Source organism: Protopterus annectens, chromosome 8.part0, assembly GCF_019279795.1.
Source record: "Protopterus annectens isolate FY-2018-M chromosome 8.part0, PAN1.0, whole genome shotgun sequence".
Lineage (NCBI taxonomy): Eukaryota > Metazoa > Chordata > Ceratodontiformes > Protopteridae > Protopterus > Protopterus annectens.
In genome coordinates, this window is record NC_056741.1 from 1,816,557,847 (window position 1) to 1,816,577,857 (window position 20,011).

The 20,011-nt window shown below is 37.0% G+C and overlaps 1 protein-coding gene across 2 annotated transcripts in view; it reads right to left on the reverse strand.

Annotated features, from left to right (window-relative positions):
- The window catches only part of IL34 (interleukin 34), an 825,440-nt gene that overhangs the window by 40,610 nt on the left and 764,819 nt on the right, over window positions 1-20,011 (reverse strand). For both annotated transcript variants that reach the window (XM_044081308.1, XM_044081309.1), the window contains one exon: window positions 11,073-11,214. In XM_044081308.1, the coding sequence (XP_043937243.1) occupies window positions 11,073-11,214 (142 nt within the window). The remainder of the gene's footprint in view (window positions 1-11,072; window positions 11,215-20,011) is intronic.

The following is a 20,011-nucleotide window of genomic DNA, read 5'->3' on the forward strand; positions in this document are numbered from 1 at the left end:
TACATAGGCCCTGTACCTACTTTACTGTAAACCAAGTTGTCACTTCTTAGAATATTCCAATTTTGTCTCATTATTTCCATCCGGGCCAACAGCTTAGTATCATCCTATGAACTTATGAACCTAAGTCAACACAGGACTGGAGGAAAGAGACTCTGCTGACAGGGATGACTGCAAGTGGGGTACAGAGAATAGGGAAGAGGGGATTAGAATTTACTTCAGAAAACTGGCAAAGGAACCAAGGCATTTGGAGCAAATAATTAGAGGGGGAAAGTAATAGAATGAGAAAAGGCCAATAATCATTTGGACTGCAGGCTAGAGATTGCCTTCTCTGTCAAGGACTGATATCAGAGTATAGACAAAGAGAAGGAAATAGGGGAGAGCCTAAGTAAAATATCAGCATGGGTAGAGTTTCTAGTAGAATCTAGAACATAAGATGCTGTTAAAAAGGGATAATTAGTGAGACATATAAAATATTGCATGCTAACTATAGGAATCAATTGGAGGAAGTTAGAAAGGATTGTGAAGAGAGAGTGGATAAGCAATTCACAAAGAAACAATGGGAAGATATATGTCTCTCAAATATGCAACAAAATCTAGAAGATTTATGATCTTTGGAAGTGTTTGTAAACATATTTTTATACCCCAAGCAGACTCCAAAGAATTTTTCCCCAGGTAGATTGCAAATGGAGGTGTAATGGGGAAGGAGAAGGTAATTGGGGACTTTGGTGGTGTAATGAGTTGGCTGACTAAATTCCTAGCAGACTACTCGGTCAGAAATATTGAGTTACCAATTTGGTATAACTCAGGAAATTATTTTTTGCGCTGTGATACAGAATTGGAATTGTCTAGACATATTAAGGCCTTAATGAGTTTAATTCTGGTGGCTGCCCAAAAAACAATTACTAAAAAATTGAAATCCAAGCCTAAACCAACCATACTAGAAGTAATGAATATAGTAACAGAGATAAAATAACTGGAAGTGTGATTTTTAAAAAGGGTAAGAGCAAATTAAATAGAAAAAATGTGAGAATTGCGAGAGCAGTACATGCAGAATAAGAGGAATGATTTTTAAGGGAAGGCAGGAATTTTAATGAGCTATGTAATGTTTGATTTACAGTAACTCTATACAATATTATCTGTGATGTATAATGTTTGCAACTGAAAATATGTCAATATGGTTTGCTTTCATTTATATAAATGTATGATTGCCTATGTCATAAGTGATAATTCAATAAAGATGTTTCTTGGTTAAAAAAAAGAGAGGTGAGTTGAAACCAAAGGATGAAAGGTTAATAATGCCAGCCCTGGACAGTGGACTACATAAATGTTGGTTCACAAAGTCCAATGAACATGTGGGAGAAACAGAGAAATGCAGGTTCTGTAAAAAAAGAATTGGAAACAGTCACACATCTTGTTGGTGGGTATGATACACTCGTGGCAGAGGGCTTATACTCTGAAAGGCACAATAAAGCAGAAAGATTGTTGCAGTGGGAATTGTGCAAACACTACAATATAGAAGTAGCTGAGAAGCATTGGAAACATGAACCACAAAGCATTATAGAGAATGAAGAAGTGGCCATCACATTTATCGCCCATTACCAACAATTAAAAAATAAATGCAAGAAAATCAGATACAGTAGTCCATGAAAAAAAGACAAAGTAGCATCAATCATTGAAATTACTACACCTAGCGATTACAGCGTCTCATGTACAAATCATAAAATATCAGGATTTGCAGGCCGAACCAAAAGCAATGTGGAACAAAAATAACCAGAGTTCCAATAGTAGTAGGAGCAAAGGATCTCATAAAAATTTATTTATTTATTTATTTTACATTTGTTGACCGGGCTAGTCTAGCTGGATATATGTCCATTTTCAGTAGAGGCCTGGGGAGAAAAGCTCCACACAAAACATAAATGAACAGACTTGTTAATAAAAACATACAATAAAATAGAAATAAACATCAACTTGTTAATAAAATCAACATACATTCTGGAACTCAAACAGTTAGAGATCATACATAAGTTCGATCAGATTCACAATAATTTTACCTAGTACATAAAAAGGATGTGCAATATAGCATTTGCCATAGAGATAATGGTTTAAGCTCAGAGGTGTAGAGAAGTAGAAGGAGAAAGTGAGATTAATAGTGATGGGACAGGAGTCAGGAAATGAGAGAGGAAAAGAAGGAAGACAGTCAAGAGGAGGTGACAGAGCATAGTAGGACAGCAAGGGTGAAGAAGTAGGGTAGATGCTAAATATTAAGCAAACAGAAGGGTTAAAGGTACAGAGTGGGTGGGGTGAGGGAAGTTACCCTGGAGTAGTACAGGAACAAAGCCAGTGGTTATGGAAGTACAGTTTGATTTGTTTTTTGAAGAGAGGTAGGGATGAGATTAAAGTTAAGTCTTTAGGCAGCAAATTCCATGCCCTGCCAACAGTGTTTGTGAAAAGGGAGTCACCAGCTACGTTATGGGCCTTTATGGGTTTGGTCATAAGTTTACAGGACGAACGAAGAGAGGTGAGATTGTTATAAGGGAGTATAAGTTGTGATAGAATAGGAGTGTTATTAGGTTGGTACAGTAGTTTGTGGGCAATTGTGAGTTGTGAGATAATAAGATAGTTTTGTAGTTCCAGCCAGCCTAAGTGTTTCAGATTAAGGCAGTGATGGGTTCTAAAAGAAGAATTTACAGTCGTATTTAGATACTCTACCTATACATGTAACTCCATATGAATTACAGGAGGAGTCAGTTCTAGGCACACGGTGAGTGCTGCAAAGAGCACTTTTGGCTAACATCAAAGATTAAAACAGTACTAATTTCATAAACTTTAATTATACTCTGACTTAGGAATGGAGTCCATTCCAGTCATTGTATTAGGAAGCCAAAAGATTTAGAGAAATTAAAGTGACTCTTATGTTCCTAAAGTATGGAAAACCTCTTATATAAAGAAAGCAACTTCACTGAACTTTCTAATGACTGACCTATTGTTTGCTAGTACTTAAAAAATGCAATCATCATCAAAATCTAAACTTCCTGCTAGAACACTTACTTCCACCTTACAACATGGCTTCTGGCCCCATTACAGCACTGAAATTGTTACATTTTCTCAGAACAGACAACCAAAACAGAAATATAAGTAATCCCATGTCCATTTTATTTCTGGACCTCAAAAAGTTAAATAATCCCTGGTCTGGTGCCTATGTCTCTGATGGACAGGGGCAGTCAGTAATTAATGTCAAAACAAAAAGTCACCCCATATATAAATGTCTAAAACATAAAAATGGTGGGTCACATTTGGGTTGCACTGCTACACTTTTAAAGGCCCTAATGGTCATTAATTTGGTACACACTTATGAACTTCATCTTCGGCCTCAATAAGCTCTCACAACCAGTGCTAAGCAGCAGTGTTATTTAAGGGGTTTCTAGTTACCTCAGCTGTCATACACAATCTGGCAAATGGTAGGATTCCTACTCTACTCACCAGCCAGTACAGACTGGAATATTACAGGGGTCAACACTAGGATCCCTCCTATTTAATATGTTCATAAATAGCATGCAGAAGGCAGCCAAACACAAACTCAGTTCTCAACTGTTCAGCCACAACACTATCCCAAACTCCAAACAATCATCCAAGGCTCCTTCTCCTCTTTTGAGAACTGGCTGGAACAATCCCAACAACTCTTGCAACCCACACCCCCCAAAAAAACTAAATTAATGACATTTACTCCAAACATATACACTCAAAAGGAACCTTTGATCAAAGCACTAATCCCTAATCATCATCATCATCCCTCTTATTCCCATTTTCTACATGGGGTCAGGGTGCCGTGTCACCTGTTGCCATCTCTCTCTATTCAACACCACTCTCCTACCTTCTTTGACACTCATCCCTGACTATTGCAGGTCTTCTCTCACACAATCCATCCACCATCTTTGCTGGTCACCCTTGTTTCCCCTTACCTTCTTCCTGTCTGTCTCAAATCATCATCACCAGGTTGTCTTCTGCTTTTCTGCACATATGCCAGACCACCATAATCTGTTCTCTTTGGCCTTCTCTGCAATTGGAGCTACTTTAGCTTCTACTCTTATATTCTCATCTCTTCATCTGTCCCACAGTGTGTATCCTACCACCTGTCTCAGGCACTTCATCTCCATCACCTCTAGCTTCATCAACTGCTCTGCCTTTACTGCCAAGGTTTCTGTACCACACAGTAGTAATGGTTACACCACTGTTTTGTACAGCTTACTTTATAGCTTCTTTGGCTTTGGCTGCAGCTCCTGATTCTACCTTTGACCTTCTCAATCAAACTTCTCTTCTCCTCAACCACCCCTCACAGATACTTGAAGCTGTTAACCTGCTCCACTATTTTCCCTTTTACCTTCTGATTTCCCCCATTTGCTGTCATTACAACTGTTGTATCTGTACTCATTTTCATCCCATGTGCCTTCAGTATTGCATTCCATTCCCCTATCCTTGGCTGAAGTTCTTGCTCAGAGCCTGCCCCTAATAAAATCCCAAAAACCCAGTAACTCCCATGGAAATTCCGTATACTTAGTAAACATAGCTGAATTACAGAACAGCATTCCCTTTACCATCAGAGAAATGAACAATCTCCTTGCTTTTAAGACCAACCCCAAACTACATCTAAATCACACAATCTGTAAATATCTTTAATCTCCAGTTAAAAATACCCAAATACTCATTTCCTCCTGTTGCCTACTAAACCATTTCTTCCCAACTGTCTTTTTATGTCTTGCTGAAGTTAGTTTATTGCGCTGCTCCCATAAGAAACACAGGCCCTTATGTTCTTCTATATGCTTATGATTATAGATGGATATCACATTACTTTAGCTACCAATGTCTATACTCTCTTACTGCTTAGTGATGTTGTTATATATATATATATATATATATATATATATATATATATATATATATATATATATATATACTGATAATTACCTGCTTTGGTGATGTTCTGTAGTATGCACCAGTCACTTCTATGAACTTATTACATTTTATATCTCATGTCTAATTGATTTTTAATGAATTCCAGTAAAAAGGCAAATAAATAAAGTAATTCATCAATGAAATAATTATCCTAAATTAACTGATTAAAACTAATCATCAAATGAACCAGGAAATTTGACAGCATGTTTCACATAAGGATGTTGTCGCTTTTATCTTCCAAATGTTCAGAATGTAGCAGCTCATGACAGGCCATAGTCTGTCACTGTTTATTGTAAGTACTGTCATTATGTGCCCAGACACAACTAAACCAGTGCTTGGATATGATAACATTTATCAGCAGCTGTGAAAGTGAGCAGTCATGCTGTGATAGTTGTCATGGTTTTCTAAGTTACATTATATAAAATAATACTGGCAAGACAAAGAAATCAGCATTAGTACCATGCAAGCACACACACACACACACACACACACACACACACACACACACACACACACACACACACACACACACACACTATGATTCTAATATCCGAGATCGACCACTATCACCTCTGATGTTGAGACTGACCACTATATGATCTCCTGTCAGGATCGGCATTTGCTGCGCTTTAATCACAGTGTCCCTCCTTGACTGCAGTGTTAAAAAAAATTACTAGTAAAAAATGGGAAGAGAAACTGGAAAGGCAAATTAAACAAAGGAACAATGGAAATGTGTATGGCTTCCCAGTATGTGACAAAGTTCCAAAGATTTAGGATTTTTTCTTGGAAGTGTTTGCATACATAATTTTATACTCCAAGCAGACTTCATAGAATATTCCTCAGGTGCTTAGCAAATTCTGGAGGATATGATAAAAAAGAGAGATAACTGGGAACATGTTTTTTGGGAGTTTAATGAGTTGGCAGATTTTTTTAACTGCTCTTTGTGAACGTTTTTAGGAGAACAAAAAATCAAGCAACATATTCGTGCAGTTTGACAAACAAGACTAGTAAAACAATGCCAGAAAGGAAAAGAATTGAACGACTATATGCAAAGCTCAACAGAACAAATCCAACTTCAAAATTTAAAATAGTAACACATGAAATGGGATCACCACCAGTACTATGTATTATACATTAACACCATGTGCTTTCAAATATTCCCAAAAATCATGGACAGTGATATGGAAGGTTGTTAGATACAGTACATCACCACATTTAAAGGAGTACACATTATTCCCTAATGTGTTGATTCAGACGATCATTAAAAAGTACTAGTGAAGAGGTTGATCTTTGTTTCCAGGCCGTAGCTCTTGTCAATGTAACCACACTGGCAAGAACCAATGCTATCTCCAAAGCAGAGTTGTTGTCATCCCCACATGTGGGTCTAACCCCAAATTTCCATGATTTCAAATCCAGCATGGGAGGTAAAGTCATGCATCTTGCCTAAATTTTTATGAAGAAGTCCCAGTGAATTTTGACAATTGGACAATCCCAGAACATATGAAGGTTATCAGCATCCTATTCCCCATATCTCCAACATTTATTGTCCCTCCTGAGTCCTATCTGTAACTGAAGAAGATGCAGTTGTTGATCCAGATATTTGGGACATCTGCTAAGTTTCTTTATGGCCTTCCACACCTCTTCCCATTGGACTGTGTCAATTCAGATTGCTCTTGTGTCTTCCAACTACAAATAAAATGATTTATAGCAATGATCTTCAGGCCGCATAGGTCCTCCCATATCATTCTTACACTCTCCAACTGAGCTGTTGACCACTTATCCCTAAGGAAGGACCTTCTTAGCACTTTCTGAACTAGTTGGCAGAGTGTGTGTTTGTGTGTGTGTGTGTGTGTGTGTGTGTGTGTGTGTGTGTGTGTGTGTGTGTGTGTGTGAGATACATTTTTTAGAAGTTTGGAGCAAAACCTTAGCTGCCTAATGTATATATGTGTGTGCGTGCATGTGTGCACACACCTACAAATGCAGGGTTTGTGTGTGTGTGTGCATGTGTGTGTGTGCGCGCACACGTGTGCATGTGTGTGTGTGTGTGTGTGTGTGTGTGTGTGTGTGTGTGTGTGTGTGTGTGTGTGTGTGTGAGTGTGTGTGAATATTACAAACACTAGTTATGCTACCATATCAAATGTGCATATTTTTGAGGACAGTATGTGTGAAAGAAGCTGAAACTACAACTTTGTAATAGGTACTTCTTAAAAAACTAAGAAACAACCCACGTTTTGTTATTCATAATTACTGTACTGTTACAATTTTAAGGAAAGTGAACTGGTGTGGCAATCAGCACTGCCACACCACAGCAAGAAGTTCTTGAGTTTCATTCTCAGCTGGTGTGACTTATGGAGTCTGCATGCCCTTCTGCATCCATCTGGATTTTCTCCACATGGTCCTCTGAACCTACTAAAGACATGCTGTAGATAAATTGATATTCTCTAATTTGCGTATGGTGTGCATGTGTGTATGTGTGTATGTAGATCTGAGATGAGCTCTGCAGTGGACCAGCACTCTGTTGAGAAAAGGTTTCAATGCCTTGCATTCACTGGTTTCTGGGATACGCTCCAGCATCCCCATGACCTCATAAAAGGATAAAGCAGATTATCAGAAAAATAAATGAACTATGGTTTTACAGCAAACTTGGTAATTTTTATTAGATTTACTTAATGACAAACATTCCTTTTCTAAGCAGGCAAAAATATAAATCATGAAAATTCAGTTATAGCATCAGAAATCAAACCAATATCTTTTCAATATGCATCTTTCTGCATAACCAACACTTTCTATCATATGAAATGTTCAGACAGGAAAAATAATGTTGGTGGGAACTGTAAACTGAAACAAAGAAATTCACGATACAGCTGTTCCATTACTTCTCACCTAAAACATATGCTAAGTAAACTTTATAACTCAATTCCAAATTTATTGTTTGCATTTTTAAGATGATGTTAAATTGTTTCATATTAGTGCTACCAACAAAACTTACATGACCATTTGAATGTGCCAGGCTAGGATGTAGGTTGGAATTCCAAATACCATAATTTAAGTTTTAGAATAGTGTGGCTATGACTGAAAATGCAGGGGTATCTATACTAAGGGTTAAAGATGTGGCATCATGAAGCATTCCCTCATTTTGAGGTACAATGATCTCACAGTTAGTCTATAGAAACTTGAAATGGAACTTTGGAGGTTGAAGTTTGCTTACAAAAAGCTTTAATGTTGTAAGAGCAAGTTTCAAAACATGCACTTTTCTTGTCTAAAGCTCAGAGCTCAGTTTATTTTCCTGACATTTGTGACCTTTAGGAACAGAAAATGTGGCACTGAGTCACCAGGCTGCATTGCACTGGTGTGTATGATTTATTTATTTATTTGTTTGTTTTAGTTAGGAATGCAATACAGACTCAGACAATATTTTTTGTTCAATTGGAATTGTATCAGAAGTAAAATCATATAAAGTTCTGCAGAAAGGTGACATTTTCTGTCACTGGAAAGATAACCTCAGCATTCCTGTCCAGACAATGTCACAATGGTACAAGAAATCACTACTATGCATCCTTTAATACCGTAATGGTAGAATGAAAGTTTTAGGTGCTGTCTGCACATGAGTGCTCCTGCATAAGTTTCTAAAGGTTTTAATAAGCTTTGTCAAAGGGAACCAAGGTATTGTCTCTAAAATTCTGACTTGCATAATCATTTTACTGTCAGAGCCTCTCAAGTTTTATTATCAGTGTATTCATTAAAGGGTGAGAATATCCCTTTACATATCTTGAATATATCTATATTGAGTTTACATTATATCACAAATTAAAATAATCTGTATTTCTCCAAAACACATTTTTTTCTGAGACTGGAAAGATGCCACATCTAAAATTCCTTCTAATGATCATGGCAGTATGGCCATGACAATCTGGCACAAGAGACATTTTTAAGTCTTTAAGAGCGGAATATTAGGCTTAGGTGTATTGTTTACATGCATGTTCAAATATGAAAGTTTTGCTAAGAACTTTAAAAAGAGAATTAATATATGGCTAGTTATACATTGATACCAAAAGTGGGGAGTCTACAGACAATTCACAGTCAAGTCTGACATGCTGCACTATATCTGATTTCAACTGGAGTGTGCATATCACTTTTACTCAGGTTGGAAAATGAAATACACGTTTGCAGTATATTTGTACTACTTGGCATTATATCAGAAATTAAAATTCTAAGTAGTTCTCTAATAAGACATTTCTGTAAATGGAAAGGTGCTACCACCAAAAGCACCCAGTGCAGACCATGGTAATATATGAGTGGGTCAACTTTATGACTGAGCCGCATTTAATTCCAATATTATATAAATCTTAAGTGTCATTTTATGCTTTTCCCAAGCAAAATGTTATGAAAGCTTTACTAAAACCGGTGAAAAGGAGATGGAACTGTGGTCCATTATATATAGGTATCACAGAATTTAACAGGAATTAACTGTTACAGTCCCTCATACTGCATTCTGTTTATTTCCTTTAAGGAGGACTATTTGGCTGTTCTTCAGATTGAGAATGCAATAAATAACCAGATTATATTTGTATTGAGTCAACACTACATCAGAAGTAAAATCAAATATTTTCAATATTAGTAACCTTTCTCACAGTGGATTTATGCCACCCCCAAATTTAGGCTGATATGCAATGACACCTTACACAGAGAGAAGGCTGCACACATATCATTCATATATGACATCATCAACTAACTGTATTCTACATCAGAGTGCCATGACATATTTTTCTAAGCAATTTGCTAGAAAATTTCAAATGGCTTCTAAGATACAGTCTTACACTGGTAGGCACCATCAATACACCTACCTACCCCATTGCTCTTTTTTGTCATTCATTTAACATGAAATATGCATGTGACATTTATTATGGTTAACAGGTTTGATAAATATCAAAATCATGTCATTGTTCTGTTTTAATGATAGCAGAAATGAAACTAACACTTTCACAGAAAATGATACTTTCTGTTATCAAAGGTACAGTTGTTAGCTTATCTTGAGTGTCATTAGTTCAAGCAGTGTACTGTATAAGGCTGGGTACTCCGATAAATTTTCCTGAAATTTTATGCAAAAAATTCTAGTCAAGGTCAAATTATGGGCAGAATGATTACTAGAAAAGTAGAAGCTGCAGCATTTACAAATATACAGTTTCAAATAAAAGTTTAGCCATCAGTTCTCTTCATAGACTGTTACTAGGCTAATGACCCAGGGGGGCCTTTCCAAGCCTAGCCAAGTTTTCCCAAAAGAATAATGTGCTGCATCCAAATAGGACATTGAGGACCAAGCATTTATAAGCTACCTCTGCCCACATCAACAAACATAAAAGCTATAAAGAAAAGTATGTGTTGAATTAGCAGGCCTGCAATTTGGTATAAAAGTGAGATTTTGATTTTTTTAAATGCTATGGAATAAAATAACATTAAAGTGTTTTCTTTAAGAATAAAATACAATTGTTCATCTACCCTTGAAACAAGGAGAACAAATATATCAATATAATTCTTTGAAATTTCATAAGTACATGCAAAAACATTTTGGAGATACATCTCTTTATATATGGGAAGCAAAGCTAGAATATAGAGTAGGGATCTCAAACTCATGGGCCCCAGACCTCAAGCATCTCTCCACTCAGAACAATTCTAGGTAAGGCAAACTACTACACTACATTCCTAGCTGCACTGACTCTCTTTTCATTTTGGAGGCTGTGGCCCTTGGCAAAGTATGCTAGGACTCTCGTATGCTAGTCCTAAGAGAGTCCTCATGATCATTTAAGTTTGAGACCCCAGATATACAGGGTCTAAAGCTAGCAATATTTATTCAGCAATTTGGGGACACATCTTGAAAATGGTTACTAGTAGAGGATTAAATAAAATAACAGCAACCAAGGAGAAACAAAGGATCAGCAGAGTCATCACAAGTAAACAATGGCCAGGGAGGCATACACAGCAGGGTCTTTGTCTAACAGTTATGCATTTCTATAAAGTGAACAGCATTGAATGCTTACAGTTAAAAAAATAATTACATTACCTTGTGGCAATTTCCTAACAATGTTTTGCCCTTGTTTACAATGAAAACAGCACAAACTACTTACAGTTAAAAATGTCTTGCATGACTTTATAGCAGTTGTCTAACAGGGCTTTTGGCTTGACATCTTTCCAGTTTGCCTTGTTATTCTGTAATATTCTCCTTTGAATTTCTTGGATAACATTATTCTCATATGTGTTTATATCATTCTAAAAGACGAATTAAAGAGAGTAAAATATAAACTGAGATAGTTAAAGGCATATACTTAAAAGGGGTACATAAGTAGGCAGTAGCTCATAACTGCGTATTATTGTATAGTAAATTAAAATAGCAACCAAAGAACCCCATATTTGTCAGAAAAATGTTGATCTGTGTACCACCTTTCATGCATTTTGTATTACAGATGTATTTTCTAGGCAGTAAGCAGTAGTATAAGGACTAGAATACTTCATTTTAAGCTGTATATTCTATACATATCATATTCTATCCTGAACAAACAGTATGTGAGAAATGTAGTTACACTAAGTAAATTGAGACAACTCTCACATACTGACAAATCAAATGAACAACAGGTTGTCAGCACATGCACATCATTTCCCTCACTAAATAAGGTCTTGACATACAAACCTGCATATGCGGAGGTACTCATAAGTAATTTACCAAAACCCCAGAGACATCCAATATGCTCCCATCAGAAACCACATGCAAACAAAACCAAGTCATCACCAACCACGGCATATAAAAATACACATCACAGTGTCTCCACAAGTAAGCCCCTAAGGTGAAGCACCACACATTTAAACATCTTGGTCATAGAAGACTCCATCGTGAGACACATGAATGCCCCCCCTCACCAGGTTGGATAAAGACAGGGATACAGTCAGTTGTCTGTTAGGAGCCAGGATTCACCACATTATGCAGGTAATCAGGTCACTCAACTGAATACCAGTATGACTCAGTCAAAGTCCATGTGGGTGAGAATGGCCTGAGATGTACCTCCCTGAACTATATGAAGAGAGACATGATAGACTTCTCTAAATATGTATTGCAGGTGGGTGTGACCCTTGCATTGAGCAGCATTCTACACTCACCAAGAATGATACCACAATACAAACAGAAAATGACCAACTTCAATAATTGGCTAAGCTACTGGTGTCATTCAAAGGGAATCCAGTATTTGTCTGCCTTTGATGATGTGATCAACAGACCACGTTGCTTTGCCAGAAATGGTCTGCACCTGTTGCCACTAGGCTTTCAAATACTGGCCAAAGTATTAGCCACCTCCATGGTGTCTTTTTAGACAGTGTCAAACCAACAGACCTACAAATGCAACAAATTTTTCTAATGCCAAGCTGAAGGTACCGCTACCCAGTGCTAGTAGTCTTAACAAGATGCTGCACTCCCTGGAAGCTCTCCTTACCCTGGAAAATCCTGACATCTGAGCAGTTACAGTGATATGCTTCAAGGCTACAGAAAGCACCCTGGCAGTGCAAGGCTACAATGTCAATCACACATTCAGACTACCCTCTGAAAAGGAAAAAAATGAAAGGAGGAGGTGTTTCCATTTACATAAAAAAACAATCACACCTCAAGATTGGTCAAGCAGGATGGCTTGCTTGAACTGCACCATGTCCAGCTCAGTAAAGGCAAAATCCCCACCATATCATTGGTAGTTACGTCCCCAACCCTGAGCCATGAAATCCACTCTGCATACCTCAAGTTACTAGAATCACCATTCAGCTGAACACACTACTCATGGGTGATTTTAATTACCCCTCCATAAACTGGGAAACATAGACAAGCACTAACATGCAGGCTTGGAGATTCCTGTATGTTGTCAATACAAATGTTCTAAAACAGTTGGTCTGCATTCCCAGTAGGGGCTCAAATATCCTTGACATAGTACTGACAAATATGGGGCAGCATTGCATCCACACCCAGCACAATATCCTTATTGGTAAGATTTTATTTTATTTTTATTTATTTAACATTTGTTGACCGGGAAAGTCTGACTAGGTTCCACAGATCCTATTTTCAGCGGAGGCCCGGGGAGAAATGCTCCAGAAGCATGTCTTTAGAATGTGGGAGGAAAGCAGAGTACCCAGAGGAAACCCACACGAATGCAGGGAGAATATGCAAACTCTACACAGAAGGCACCCCAGCTGAGAATCGAACCAGAGAACCTCTTGCTGTGAGGTGACAGCGTTAACCACTGCACCACTGCGCTGCCCAAGATCAAATCATAAATCAATGAATGTAATGGTAGAATCCCCATCAAACCCTAAAACCCTAAAGAATTTTTCCAAGACAAATTACCATCTATTAAATGATAACATAGGTAATTTTAAAGCTCCCCCTAACCCAGAAAACATGAAGGCCTATGCAGAAGTATATACGAGTGCCCTTTACAACCACTTAACTGCATAGAAACAGCAGTACTTACCGAACTGAACTAAACCCAGGTCGAGCTGAAAAAAAGTCACTCTGGTGGATCCCAGGCATAAATAGATTATGCAACAGAAGGAAGAAATTACTGTCTAGAAGAAAGAGGGAGAGTGCACAACAGAGAAAAAAAATCTCTTATTAGTCTCAACAGGCAAATCAAGGAACTAGTCAAATCTTCACAAGCTAAATATGAGGCTAAAATACCTTTCCAAGCAAAGGATAACCGCAAACTCTTTTTTAGTTATGTCTGAAACCTTAAGGGAAATACTCAACAATGTGCTGAGTAGGCTGTAGAGGGAACTACCTGAACTCAGCTGGAAGAAATAGCAAACCTGCTGTCCAATACATTCAGCTGATATTTCAACCCCTCATCACCTCCAGTCATTCTCCATGAAATACCCCCTACCATTCCTTTGCCGGTTATCAGAAAAGAATAGGTCATCACTGAGCTCTGTAAAGCTAGAAGCACTGCATCAATGCACCCTGATGGAATCCCAGCTTGCCTATTAAATAGCTTAAAACATGATATAGCAGACCCACTCAGACCTCTGTTTAACTACAGGCTCTAGAGAGACTTTGTCCCAGTAAAGTGGAGGTCACCATCAGTCATCCCTCTGCACAAGGGGGGGAACCATCAACTGACTCAGGAAACTGCCAACCCATAAGTCTCACTAGCCTCATATGCAAGACTATGGAAAGGATAATCATGGTCATGATTAATAACAACATAAGAAATCTCCAGACTCTAGACCTGTCCCAGTTCAGCTTCATCAAAGGCAGGTCCTGCCTGCTCAGTCTGGAGGACTTCTTTGAGAAGGCCACCAAGGGTATGATTAAGGATAAGTCAATGCATACCATCTACCTTGACCTGGCCAAGGCATGTGACACAATATCTGTAATACCTAAGTGGGTTAAACTCATATAAATTGGGCATAAACCTCTAGGTCAGCAGACGGATAGCCAAATGGCTCATGGATTGGACACATGTTATTAGAGTGGGGGAATCCACACCCAGCAAGAGGCTGGACACTAGTTGAGTATCACAGGGCTCAGTGCTGAGCCCTCTCCCATTTGGAATATACTTCTCAGATCCACAAAAAAGCACTGAAGTACTCAGATGTCAAGGTAAATGTAGATGGCCTTTGGCTGGCCAAGTTTGCTAACGACTGCAAGTTGGGGGCAATCACTGACTCCCCAAACAATGTTGATATCCTATGCAGACTAATGATTGGTGTCACAGCCATGACCGCAGACTAAATGTGAAGAAATGCATAATAATACCCTTTGTGAAATCTAATACACTTGCAAATTACAACATTGGTAGTACACCCTAAGAGTATCTGGGTACTCAGATAGATAGTAATCTGAACTTTGACCACCATATGTCTATAGTGGTGAAGAAATCCTTCTATGAGGCTCAGCTTATAAGTAAGGGCATATTATCCAGATCTAAGGATGTCACAGTACCAATGAGTTGACCTTTATCAGACCAGTAATTGAGTACTATACGCCCTTTGGCATGTACCTCTCCAGGCACCTGAACAGTTGCAGCATCCTCAGAGTTTCTCACCAGCAAATACAGGGTACAACCAACATGTCATATGCTAAACGATTAAAAGCCCTATCACTGTTTTCAGTTTCCTATTGATTACTTAGGGGTGATCAATGCCTGACCTACAAGGCAGTCTCTGACCCAGTTCTGATGAAAATGTTGCATATTCGCAAATTGCAACGCTTAGATGCAAGCAACAATTCTCTACTGTACTTTTCTCTAATGGTACCCTCCTTCTTAGATTCCAATGATATTGCTAATATTGTTGTGAACAAATTCTCTTCCAATGTCACCTCAACCATCCTTCCATCTCCCCCACACATTCACTGTCATATCGTCTGCCTCAAAATCATTTTGTGCAAAAATATTTTTGGCACCTGGCAAAATTAAACATACCAGCTCTATGGGTATTGAGCATTTCCTAGATGTCTTCTGAGAAGTGCTAAATCCCATCTAGCAAAACCTTTTCTACCACTCTTTAGCCAGACTCTTTACCCACTGGTTGGTTCCCAAGGTGCAAAGAACAGCTGTTGCAGTGCCTTTTCATAAAAGTGATCCCTCTACTAATCCTGGAACTTACAGGTCTATTAGTTTCATTAGCATTTTTGCAAGGCCATGACATATATTATGGTTAAATTAATTAACAATAAAGATGACATTCTCTTCTTAGGCAGATAATGCCTGCTCAACCTGATCAAGTTCCATGAAAGATTACTTGAGACCATGGAGAAGGTACAAATAGTCCATGCTACCTACCTGGACTTTGTCAAGACCTCTGACAACCACACTGGCATTATTGTCAAGAACTCAACACTAACTTAAACATAATTTACTGGATAGGTAAATGTTTCCCTACAGAAACAATACCATTAAGGTTAGAGCTCTTTGTTCTAAACAGGAAAGTATAACAATGAGTGAAAAGGTCACTGAAAAACCAATCAGTAAAAACAAAATGAAAACAAGTCATGGGCATTCAGAGTCGCCAATGAGCTGAAACACCTGATGTTCATAAGGATCATTTGCATATATCCCATGTGCCTCTGATACAAGAGGTTTGGGAGGTCACTCAGTGGAAGTTCTAGCTTTGCTGGAGTTTTCATTTTGTTTTTACTGATTGTTTTTTTCAGTGACATTCTCACTCATTGTTTTAGTTTGTAGTTTGGGATATTTTTGTAGTGACCCTAATGATAATGGACATCAGCTGGGTATAACAGCCCTATGTTTCTAATGCTTAGTCAAACACTCTGCTTGTGCTGTGCTGATGAGGTCATAACAAGGTTGAAATATGCATATCCACAGCTAGTTGGGTTTGGCTTTATTGGCCTGAAATTGTCCATTAAAATGACAAAACAAGTCATGGGCATTCAGAATTGCCAATGAGCTGAAACACCTGATGTTCATAAGGATCATTTGCATATATCCCATGTGCCACTGATACAAGAGGTTTGGGAGGTCACTCAGTGGAAGTTCTAGCTTTGCAGGAGTTTTCATTTTGTTTTTACTAAACAGGAAAGTATGAAAAGTGGTGCTAGACTGTATTCTATCATAGGCTCCTTCTCTTTAGTATATACTTCTCTGGCATGAAGGCTTATATCAATGGACTATAGGTAACCAAATGTAATTGTGATTACAAACTTGAAAGGTTATCAAACCTCATTCTAATACTAAAATTCTCTAGCAAGGTCTAAGCCAAACATATGCTTTTTATGTTAATCATTGGCTTGCCTTCAATACCAAAGAAAACAGCACGCTTTCCTTTGATAAATCTTGCTTCAGTACCTCTTACCACATAGATAATTTTCCACTTAAATCTGATACAGTCATCAGGTGAGTGGATATCTATGTTGATAACACAATCACTTTTGACCACCATGTCAAATGCGATGATCAAAAAATACTTCCACAACATATCCTTCACCATATCTCCTCAAGGCTTAAATAATAAATAAAAACTGCCAAGCCTCTTCCACAGTAAAATTATTTAGTATATAAAACAGGCTTGGGTGCTTCCATCATCCCAGTTCAGTCTTCATCAGACTCTAGAAACACTAATGCTGACCTTAATATACAACAATGCTGCAATTAATCGTGTGACCAACTAACTAAATCAAATGACTATCAATTAAAAGTTCTATAAAATTATAACACAAACACAATTAATCATTATATTTCAGCATGAAAACACTGTTGATAGATATATTCTCATTCAAGACAGGGGAATTTCTCTTTCTTTAATCTTATCAGCAAAACAAGTTCCTAGTACAATATATAATTATTCAAGTAATCTCCTCTTGGGTTAGATTGCATTTTTTTAAATAAAAAATAATATATTAAAATTCTTGTTGACCTTGACCTTGACAGTCCCTTTAAGATACTCGTCTCTTTTCAAGGGGAAGAAAACCCAAAGTGATATTTCTACTGTTGTGGTAAATTTGGTCAGAGCACTGGAGAACTTCCCCCACCCTTTGTGTGACAAAGTTATGTGACAAGCTAAAGTGTGGTCAGAATGGAGTGTGGAAAGACAGAAGCTACAGATCAAGTAGCAGAATCAGGAGAAATTAATATTACTGTTCTAAATGAAGGGGCATTACTAATTCATACTTTACAAAGAACGAGCAATGAAGATGAACCTGGTGATGGTGTGGCAGTATCCTGAATACAGATAATAGATAGCCTTGTTTCCTGAATGGGGGTCCATTGTAGATGTTAAACAGGAAGTGACAAAACATGATTAAGGACCTGTGGAGCCAAAGGGAAGGGTTTGCAAGTCAGGCAAGGATTTGACAGCTGTTAGGACATCAACAGCAGTAAATGATGCAGTGATTTATTTTTGGGCAGGTGCTTTCAGTCTTTAACTGTTATAAGAAATTATTAATTCAAATATAAACAGGTTGTATTAGATGACCAGAAGCTTCAGTAGAATGTAACTGATGCACTTGGAGATATCTTTAGGGTATAATGACATTGAGTGATGTAGATCATAAATAGAGGAGAAACTGGATTAAATTCAGTACTTGCAAAAGTGAAAGCTAAGGCAGTTCCATTGTCTGGATGGAATTTCATATTCATATTATATAAAAATATGACTTACCAACAGAAATTCATTTCTGTAACTACCATAAATGAATGGTTGAAATATGGGATAAGATCTGAATATTTATGTAAAGGAGTAATTACATTTATATACAAAAAGGCTGAAAAACAAAATATTGCAGATTTGTAGACAAATAACCCTAAGACATACTACAAATTAGTTTGTAAAATTTTTACAGCTAATGTTCAGTAAAGTTTTAAATATTTATTTGTTTGTAATTACAGAAAAGTATATTTGGTTTAAAGGGAAAAACAGTAACTAGATATTTGTTATAACAGAAAAATTATACCCTTAACAGAGATATGTTAAAGATGCATTTGACACAGTGAATCATGATAGCTTATGGGAGATACTGGCAGCTGATGGTATAACTCAAACATTCAAAATGTGATTATATGATATATTAGAAAACATATGAATCAGACCATTAGTGAAGGGAAATCTGGAGAAAACTATGAAAATCACAATAGTTGTTAGACAACTATGCTAACGCAGTAGTTTTCTATTCTCTTTAAGAATACATAATCAAATGAAAATTCAACTGTAAAGCTGTTATTCTCAAAAATCCAATAAAACAAAATAGCTTGTAGGAAAACCAAGAAAACTTGGATATATCTGTAGGGTATAATGACATTGAGTGATGTAGATCATAAACAGAGGAGAAACTGGATTAAATCCAGTACTTGCAAAAGAGAAATATAAGGCATTTCCATTGTCTGGATGGAATTTCATATTCATATTACATAAAAATATGACTTACCAACAGAAATTTATTTCTGTAACTACCACAGTGGAAAAAATATAAAATTATAAAATAGGTTAAAAAACAAAGTATCCAGTAAGCACTTTTGTCTCTAAGCTTGAGACTTCTTCAGACTGAATACACTCAACACCACAAAGCCTTTATATAACACATAATCATGTGACTGGAATGACTAATACACAAGAATTTAGATGATCCTCCCCTTAGGCCAATAGTTGCTAGTGGCAAAAGCAAATCTGAAGGTCTAGCTACTTTTGCTGACAAATTTCTACAAAAAGGTAGTAGAAATTAGTAGCTCCTATATCAAGGACACTTTTGATTTTTTTTAATCAAAAATAGAAAGTTTGGAAGTGAATGACAATGACATTTTGTTAACATTGGATATAAAATCATTACATAAAGTAATTCCCAATGAAGAATGTATGGCTGTAGTAAGAGGAGAACTTAGTTCCAAGCTTTTCTCAGCCATTGATATTATTTTAAGTTTTAACTATTTTGAATTTAATAAGCTGTACTGTCAGATAAATGAGGTGGTTATGGGAGAAGCCATGGCACCAAGTTATACAAATATTTTTATGCATGACTGGGAAAAAGCTAACATTATTTAAAGCATATACATCCAGAATATTCTCATATACAAACATTTTATTGATGACATATTTTGGTTTGAAAGGGAAGTGTAGAAGGTCTAAATTATTTTTACAAGTACATTAATAGTGTAAGTTAATTTTAGAGTATACCATAGAGTACAGTAATGCTAATATCAACTTCCTTGATGTGATCTTATTCAAAGAAAATGGGAGAATTATTTCTAAAATTCACAAAAGGAAATTCAGAATAATGCTTATTTGGATTATTCCAGCATCCATCCCAAAAAAAATAAATCTTATATAGTAAAAGGGCAGCTAGTGAGAACCAATGCTTTCAGGAGTGGCAACAGAGTCACCAAATAGATATAATTACTCTCAATGGTTAAAATATTCTTTAAAGGACCAGCCACAATGAAAAGTTTATATATATTTAATAATAAAAAACATGAAAATACTAAATATATATTTGCAATAAACACCAGAGTTTCAACCACAGGAAATATTAAAAATAACAATAATTGGATGGGAAATAGGAAATTCACCCCGGGATTTTGTCTGTGGC